This window comes from Pavona decussata, unplaced genomic scaffold (genome assembly GCF_977016875.1).
Source record: "Pavona decussata unplaced genomic scaffold, jaPavDecu1.1 SCAFFOLD_214, whole genome shotgun sequence".
NCBI lineage: Eukaryota > Metazoa > Cnidaria > Anthozoa > Scleractinia > Agariciidae > Pavona > Pavona decussata.
This window is the reverse complement of record NW_028145619.1, coordinates 1,173,466-1,183,149: the sequence shown is the minus strand read 5'-3', so window position 1 is coordinate 1,183,149 and position 9,684 is coordinate 1,173,466. Positions and strand designations below refer to the sequence as shown.

Genomic DNA, 9,684 nt, shown 5'->3' with positions numbered 1-9,684 from the left:
GGCGCCAAGAGTTTTATACTTTTCTCAGCGCTACTGTTCTGGGTAGTAAGTAGCTATTGCAAGTAAGACAATATTTTTTTCTTAAATTCCCTTCAACCGCCAATCCACTGTAAAATTTACTTTCCCTGCCATAGAACTGTACTGGCGACCATTGACTCACTCCTCAGATCCAATTCACTGAAATCGCAAGTCCAGTTCACCCACAGTTGAGCTGAGTAACCGGGCCTGTAGCTTCACTTTTTGTTTGTGATCGATGCTACCTTGTGATCGAGTGACAAGGAAGTAAAATTTCCTCTATTTGAAGGTAAGTTATTAGTCAAGCTATTTTCAGTGTTTATCAAACGTAAATTAATTCTTTAGGTGTTAGGATCGATCGATAGAAACGAGCAAAGTGCAATTTCAACCGACAGATGATCGATAGAGGCTTTAGCCGTCTTGCCCACTCTATGGCCGCCATTTTGAAAGTAGGGCATTGGGAACAGGTAAATACGTCAAATACTTGTTTCCATATCTCAAAGTGTCCTTTGACATTTATTTAAAATTACATGAAGTGAAACAAGTCCTTACTGAGGGAACATTCTACGAGCTGTTTTTGTTGTCGTATAATTTTGGCTAAGTTTGACTTCCAGTATTAAAGCTGAAAGCGACGTTGTCATAGGGGTTTTGTTGAGTTTTGGTCAACAATCAGTTGCAATATCTTCAAAGAACCATTCCTCGAACACTGTTAAATTTGATTTTTCTGGAAGAACAGACTGGTAACATTTTTATCGATTTTTCCAATAGAACGTGGAAGAACTGGAGCAAATATTGATCAAAGTTTGCAAGTTGTCATTTGTTGTAAGTAATTATATGATGATGTGATTTACACACAGGGTGATTGGTCAATTTTTTGGGCTGTATTTCACTCTATGGTTGCTAAATTTTAAAGTTTCCTTTCTCGCGCACCCGATTAACCTCAGAGATATAATAAAATTAATATCTTACTGACCTCGTTTTTCTCAGTCTTTGCTGTAAGTTAGAGATCCTTGTTTTTCCCATTGATTTATCGGGAAAAAAACTCAGTCTGTAACTTAAAGTACGGACCTCGAACTTGGTTGGTAAGATATTTATATGTGTATTTATTTACTTGATTTGCAAGCTGGTTAAACATAAGCTTAGATATTTCTTTCCTGCCCTTACCACTTTTGAATATTGTTAATAGTCTTCCTACTGCTAGGATTATTGAATGTGTGGTTCCAGAAAATATCCATACCCCACCCATGGAAGGGACTATTCATATGACCCCCCTCCCCCCTGGAATTTCTAAAATAGGTCCACAAAAAAATATATCCCTCTGGAAATTCCAAATGCAAGTTCACATTCAAGGGCGCTGGGGAAAGAAACGCTTTACACTGCACCAGTAGAAACAAAACAATCAAAACAGTATCAAATTTCCGTGGTTTTTACATATTTCAGAAAGAATATGGTGTCTCAGATTACATGGAAAATCTAATCTTTCTTGGCCTTTAAAAAGATTCTGCTGTTTTCATGTTTTCCAATGAGATAAGGTTCTCCAAGTCATTCTTTTATAGTGACTGTTATTTTTGTGTCACGAAATGTTTTTCCCACGCAGAAACCTTCAATCTTGTCTTGCTCTCAGAGTTGTGTCAGTGGCGACAAAATTAATCATCCAAGTAAGCTCACACCAGAGATATTTGTCACAGTATGCATTCTTCTTGAGACCGAAATAATTTGTTCACGGTTGCAGAAATTTGACCGCTAATGTCAGCAAGCGTTATCACGAGATCAAGAATTGGTGCAGGATTCTTGCGCTTTCTTTGTCTGTTTGAGAATAAAACATTGCAAAGACCTGAACATTTTGAGAAATTCAAAGCGGAATTGTATTAAATGATTGCCAATTATATTTAAAACCCACAAATGAATCAAACAGCTATCAGTTTTGCTGTAAACCATTTTTTCTCAGTAAAGTTGGAAGATAATTGCGAGAATTTGCCTGAAAAGAACGCTTTTCGCTTTCTCACATTTTTTTTTTTGGATCGTACAGTGTAATTCTTTTTTTTTATTTATACAGGAAGTCTGGTTTAGCATAGCTAGTTTAAACAGAGTCCTGATTAAGTAGCAAATAAACAAATAACAGAAAATCAATACAAAATAGCACACTAATAAAATACATAAATACGCACTATCAATCTTTTCCCGCAACAATATTTAGCGTCCCATCGTCTTGTAGTCTGACTGTCAAATTTTGACATGTCGCCGATTTCGGAACTTGCATAATTTTTCTTTTATTTTTGACTTTGTTAGACTATGGTAAACTGCCTACTCTGGGGACCTGGCAAAGCTAGAAAATCTTTTCAGAACTAGATTTTTTTCATTCAAAGTTTAGCCAAAAATGACATTGGAAGCAGCATGCCTGCATTCGAAAACATTTCAACATTTCAATTAACAAAAAAAAAACCATTTCAACGCACACGCTGGAATGTTCTGTAAACCAAATTGTGTGAATAATGACTCATGTTACACACTTCCTGTGAATTACTTGGGATGCCTTTTATAATATGCAAATCTAATGATTTAATCATTAATATGATGTGATTTACTATGGATATCGAATCAATTCTTCCTGTCTGTTGTGCAAAAATATAGTTAATGTTTTGAGTTAAAATTGGTGAAGCAACAAGATGTTGTTTATTTATCTGTTTTATATCGCACGTGGCTTGTTAATTTTGACAAATGATATTTGCTTCCTGAACTATAATTGTTTTACGGTGTTTTTACTTAGTTCTCGAAGAGTTATTTTTAACGGGATCAGAAAACTGTTTTCTGTTGATTCAAAATTATTACAGTCACTGTAGTTCAATGTTTAGGCAATAATTTAGTTCAAACAATATTGTTTATGCTGGTGAATGACAACGAAAAATGCGAGGTAAATATCTGCCAGCAGATAGCCTTCTTCTAACATCTGAAATGAGGTGTTCAGCTCTTCTTCAATCTCTTAAGCTCTTCTTCAATCTTCAGTCTCCTGTTTTAGTTTTTCTGTTAATTTGACTTCAACAGTAGAGATTTGCTTCTCTAAAGCTTCTACTTTCGCAACAATTGTATCTATATCTGATTTTAATTGAAGGGCTGGGAGCATAACCGACTTATGTCGAATTTTGGGCTTGTTACAACCCGCAAAAGCAAACCATGATATCATCTCAAACGTTACTTATAGAAACAACAGCTGGTGCGGCTAAACACGGCTCGTGGACAGTGGAAACTTTTAGCCTACCGATAATTTGGAAAACGAATCTGCCGTGGACAAAACCTATAAAAAAAATTTGCCTTCCAAGCGCGTTCACTTGTAGACAAGCAAACTACCAAATCCCCCTCCCCCTCCCCTGACTCAATGTTGTCTTTTGGGTCACGAACAGTTTCCTGGCAAGCATCACTTCCCACATCATTGCATAAGGGGGACGGGGGGAGGGAGAAGTAACTGTGGTAGAATTATGAAGGGAGAAACAGTAAGTGAGTGGTTTTTTGGCTGTCTGTGTTCGCTTCTCATTGCATAGGGGGAGGGGGTAGGAGGGAGAAGTAAGCAAGTGGTTTTTGTTCTGTTCGCGTTTGGTTTTCTCAAGGAGTTTTGTCCACGATTGTAAAACCGCGAAATGTTTTCCAAAGCAGGGAGAGCCAAAATTCGTACAAATCCCTGCGAAATCGAAAGCTGCGCTAAAATTCGACATAAGTCGGTTATGCTCTCAGACCTTCATATGAGCTATTCCCTACGGGGTTGACCAAATGAATATATGAATATAATATTCATATATTCAATAATATTATGAGCTATTCCCTACGGGGTTGACCAAATGAATATATGAATATAATATTCATATATTCAATTGAAGGGCTGGGAGCATAACCTTCTTATGTCGAATTTCAGCCCGTGTTTCGATGTAGCTCGGATTTGTCCAAACTGTTGCATGTGAACTGCAATTCGATTGAAAACCATTGTCCAGTATTTTTTTTCACGCCGCTTTGTGTTTCGTATTAATGCCATTGAGAAATTTTACCATCTTGTAAAGATATATCGGTAACATTATAGACACTGGATGACCAAAAGGACAATGCACTGAGGATTAAATACTTGTATTCAATATACACTCGTTGTCTTTGAAACACGGCACACGAAAGCGGTGTTTTCCGCGGGAGCAACGAAAAGAATGCTGTCACGCTTTTATTTGATTCTGTTACAAACTACTACGTACGTGACAGGAATGTCCGAAATGTAAACAGTGACATTCTCCAAGAGAAAATGTGTCCATTTCCTGGCGTAAAATCCAGCTTTGTCCCGTTTGTCGACATATCACTCTTGATAACGCAAAATACTAGCATTCTACACGATTAACAGGAAGACATGTAGCCATTTCAACGATTAACAACGATTAACAACGATTAACGGCAGTTCTATTAAAAGGTAAAGACTATCTATTACTTTTAAGAGCAGTCGGTGTTAACCGTTGAAAATCTATGTTAATCGTACTTTCATTGAATCATTGCCTTGAAATTGTCAAGTTAATCGTTACATACCGAATTTCAAGCCTGGCAAACCACAACTAAGGCTTGCAAAACACCTTGCACATGGCGGGATTTGTCTCTGATGCTCCCGCGGGATTTGATAATCGAATTGAAAAATTCGCCACGGCACAGTCATGACTACCAAGGAGGGATTCTTTGAACAACATTTCCACCAGTTCCTGTGAACTGCATTTGTCAATTTCATAACTTTTCAAAAGATCCATAGATGTCGTGCGTTTACAAACTTCACCAAACAAAAGCGAAACCAGCTAGCCAGTACGATACGCAAGTTGCTTATCCCGACTGCCTTGATCTATTTTGGGCTTGTTACAACCTGCAAAAGCAAACCATGATATCATCACAAACGTTACTTATAGAAACAACAACTGGTGCGGCTAAACACGGCTCGTGGACAGTGGAAACTTTTAGCCTACCGATAATTTGGAAAACGAATCTGCCGTGGACAAAACCTATAAAAAAATTTGCCTTCCAAACGCGTTCACTTGTAGACAAGCAAACTACCAAATCCCCCTCCCCCTCCCCTTGGCTCAATGTTGTCTTTTGGGTCACGAACAGTTTCCTGGCAAGCATCACTTCCCACATCAACATTGCATAAGGGGGACGGGGGGAGGGAGAAGTAACTGTGGTAGAATTATGAAGGGAGAAACAGTAAGTGAGTGGTTTTTTGGCTGTCTGTGTTCGCTTCTCATTGCATAGGGGGAGGGGGTAGGAGGGAGAAGTAAGCAAGTGGTTTTTGTTCTGTTCGCGTTTGGTTTTCTCAAGGAGTTTTGTCCACGATTGTAAAACTGCGAAATGTTTTCCAAAGCAGGGAGAGCCAAAATTCGTACAAATCCATGCTAAATCGAAAGCTGCGCTAAAATTCGACATAAGTCGGTTATGCTCTCAGACCTTCAATTGCTTGACAAGATCATACACATCTTTAAGTGATATCTTCTCTATTTTATCTTCTTCTGGGTCATTTTCCTTGGTCCTCTTCATCTTAGGTTTGCTGTTAGGTGTTACTGAAGATGGACTGTTAGAATAAATGTGTTTAAATGCATTTAGATTGCGCTGACTGCGTGGTGGGGTGCTTATGGCAGCCATTGTTCATCAATTAGGAAATTACAGGGGATAATATTTTTATGCTCCAACAGAGTGCAGTCAAACCTCCATTATCCAGACTTGCTGGGAAATGAGTAATTAATCTGGATAATAGAGAGAGTTGGGATAATCCAAAATATGAATATTAATTAATGACAAAGTAATGTGAACAAATTTAAATAAAGAAAACAGAATTTAATTGTGAATAGATCAGAATTGCATGTATGTACAGCCTGTATGTTATGATGTATTTACTAGAAATACATGACTAGCAAAACGTCACGAAGCTAGGTCTGTGTGGATAGTTGATTCGAAGTGGTACTCTGTGGCTTCCTGATGTCTCCTTCTTCTTTGCTCCTCGCGCTGAAGTTTGTTGGTTAATCTCCCCCCGCTAAATCTGTGTTGTCCCTTGTCCATCCTCCTGTGCCTCATTTACATCACAGTTTGGACATGTTTCACCAATAGTTAACATTTTTAATTGCTCGATGAATAAAACCATTCAGACCTCAATGAATAAACATAAGTTGTGTCTGACACCAGCCTGTCTTCCAAACCTTCCCTTTGTCTGACAAACGACAACATGATTGCATAGCAAAGTCCATCATTCATCCGAGATCTGCCGCTTGCTGATTCCAAACTCAAGTGTTTAATCTGTTCCTTTTTGTCCTTTCTCTAAACATGAAATAATTGTTTGCTTATGTGGAGGGGTTCACATTTCAGTGCATGTGCATGAATCTAAATGCTTTTCTCTCTTTCTTGTCAACTTTATGGCCTTAAAAATCCCACTCATATATACTACAGTAATCACATTCTATAAATAGTCCAAGCAAAATGACTAATGACCAAAATTCACACAAAACGCCAGTGGATTGTACCCATATTGTAGTCTGAAATGTCAGCCGTCTCCTCCCCCTAACCCACAGGGGGTGCGGGAGAGAGACGTCTGAATTCCGAACGTTATAATGTCGTCCGTTGATGTCACACAGTAATTTATGCAAATTTGCATAAATAAAAACCTTTGAAACCAAATGGCGGCCACGAGTCATGGAAGCGCATGGAAGCATTGCAGCATGCATAATATAGGAGGTTGTGTGCGGTTTGTAAGCCGTAAAATTTGAAGACAAAGCATCAAGAATGTATGTACGGGATCGCACTTCATTTTCCACTGAAGATGAATTGAAAAATGTTCCGATAAATGTTATTAGTAAATAAAGTGTTGACATGCCAGACACTACTCATATTAACGTGGTATGAAAAGTGACTTCTCGTTATGGTTTTGCTTTTTTTGTATGAAATAAGAGTAGGTCCTTCAGAATATTTCTCGAAGCAATGGTTGGTTTTGAATTAAAAGTCATTTGCTCCTCAAGATGTTTTTGAGGTTAGGCAACGCCGGGTGGTAAGTTGTGACAAAAGAAGGAATTTTGTTTTGCACTTTATCGTTTTGTTGTAAAGCCGACTTCCAGTCAGCGAAAATCAAAGGTTATTTTTTCAATGAGATTGTGAGGGTACCCTCTAGCCCAAAAGTGCATTTTGAAGTGGATGATGTTGTAATAGAATGATTTTGCAGAGGAGGTGTTTCAAAGAAGTCTCAGGGCTTCATTTTTTATTAGTCCTTTTCTGACCCCGGTGGGTGGCAGGAAGAAAAATGTGTACTGGAAAGTCTCTGTAGGTTTAAAGTGCGTGCGAATGTCAAGGATTCCCGCATGATTGTAGAATCGCTGAGACTTCTGAGAACCAACTACTCAGTGAAATTATTCTATTGCAATACCACCAACTTCAAAACGCGCCTTCAGGCAAGAGGCTATCAACACAATCTCATTGAAAAAAATAACCTCTGAGATTAAATTCACTGAACGGAAGTCGGCTTTACAACAAAACGAGAAAGTGCGAAATAAAATTTTTCCCATCTTCACAACTTACCACCCGGCTCGAGAAATATTGAAAGAGCCTCCCACTTATCTCATACCAAAAAGGAAAATCTTAAAGAGAAATACTCGCGAGAGCAAAACCATGTTAAACGAGAAGTCACTTTTCACACCAGGAACTTACGAGTTGTGTCTGGCCTGTCAACACTTTATATTCGCCGCCGAAATGAAATATCTGTTTTCGCAAGTTCGACCAATAAGAAATGGTTACCTATTTCAATTAGGGAAGAACCAATCAAAAACTACCTACCATATTCCCAAAAGTATGTGACGTCACAGACGACATTATAACGCTCGTTACCTATTTCAATTAGGGAAGAACCAATCAAAAACTACCTACCATATTCCCAAAAGTATGTGACGTCACAGACGACATTATAACGCTCGTAATTCAGACGTCTCTCTCTCCTGCGCCCCCTGTGGGTTAGGGAGAGGAGACGGCTGACATTTCAGACTACCCATATTGTTGATATTGAATTTAGTGTCGACCCGAAGGATTTATTCCATGGTTGATGTATTTACAGTTGTTTTCATGCAAAATAATGCAATCATATGAAAAAATTGCCACCCAAGTTAGCTACTCCTTTCTGAATGATTCATAAACAGCGAATTAAGTTAGACAGGCTTGGGTCATAGCAAGCAATGGCAAAAGAGTATTTTGATTCGTGGACATGGGCAGAACCATGAACCACTCCATTTATCCTTTATTGAGAGAATGGACTGCTTTTGTTTCATAGACATGGCTGTGATTTGAGTTTACAATGGATTGTTCATGTGTCTACATAAGCCAAAGCGAAACAGATTAAATCCTGGGCCCAGTTTCTCAAAGCATGGTTGGCGCTAACCCGGGTTAAATACCATGACAACCTATAGGTTTTAATACCTCTTAACCAATGGTTAGCGCTAACCATGCTTCGAGCAACTCAGCCCTGGAGTTTAAACATACATTTGGAAGGATTGTTGAATTTTTCATTTCTTCACTTTTTCAAGATCACATCTTATTAATATTTATGAAAAACACAGGACCAGAGAAGCAAGTCCAGGCAATCGAAAAGTCTGTATAAATGAGGTCTGGATAATTGAGGTTTGACTGCATTGCTAATCGAACTGAATGAATATTTTAATGTTGCCATTAAGAAGTATGTTGTTTGGCAATGTGATGCTAAAAAGAAGTGGTATTTCTCTGTTAATACCTGTTATCAAAAAAATTATATGATGCTTGAGTTGTACTTGCGAGATAAGTACATACCTAAGCTCAAGTATCATGTTACATTCATGTGCAGTGATGACAAGTTGCTGTCATTATGCTTATGCTTATCTCACACTGTTTTTTAGTTGTGGGCCAGTTTAATTGAAGAAATTGGCATTTGGGGTCTGATTTTGACCTGTTTAGAGGGTGTTTGTACAATAAGGAGCTCAAATATTTCAACTTTGCATGGAGAACTTGAAGCATTGAGCGACAAATTAGTATGGCCTCATATCAGCATTGTAGAATAATAGTGCATGGAAAAGAGTGTTCAGCGAAGGCTAAACAGTGAGGACAATGAGGTTCAAGGCTGACGGCACTGATTTCCCAATGTGGACTGACCTTGGTCGGTGAAAAGATTTATTATTATTTTTTGCTTACCTTAGTGATTTGACAACTTTGTGTTAGCTTTAAATATTTTTTCAAAAAATAAGTATATTATGTGTGTATTTGCATAGATGTTTTACTACTCTTAATTCAGGCCTGATACTTAGTCTTGAGGCATTAGCAAACATGTTACAAACTTGTAAAATGATAGTTTAGGCTTGTAGGTTTTACACTTTCAAAGCACGGGAATACTCAATGGCAAACAAAGTGAAAATTATCTCAGAGTAATGAGCAAATTGACAGAAGAAACATTAAAAGAAAGGGTTATGCTGTTGGCAGATTTCATAGAATTTCGTAGCTTCCAACATTAGTTGAAGGTATAGCTTAAAACAAAGCAGCCATTTCCCGTACAAGTCCTGTGCGTTAAATCTCACAGTGGATGGTTCTGACGGTTCAGAAATTTATTGCTTCAAGGGTCTTTCAAGAAAGGTCAACCGTGTGAAGCAAGAGCGGAGCAGTTAGAGGCACATC

At 38.2% G+C, this 9,684-nt stretch overlaps 2 protein-coding genes across 2 annotated transcripts in view; one reads left to right on the top strand and one right to left on the bottom strand.

The window, feature by feature from the left end:
• Positions 1–9,684, bottom strand: part of LOC146460115 (uncharacterized) — a 457,503-nt gene that overhangs the window by 84,793 nt on the left and 363,026 nt on the right. The gene's annotated exons all lie outside the window — the stretch shown is intronic.
• The window catches only part of LOC146460139 (uncharacterized), a 39,017-nt gene continuing 29,677 nt past the window's right edge, over positions 345–9,684 (top strand). The window contains exons 1-2 of the mRNA XM_085088317.1: positions 345–482; positions 784–837. Coding sequence (XP_084944443.1) covers positions 411–482; positions 784–837 — 126 coding nt within the window. The 5' untranslated portion in view covers positions 345–410. The remainder of the gene's footprint in view (positions 483–783; positions 838–9,684) is intronic.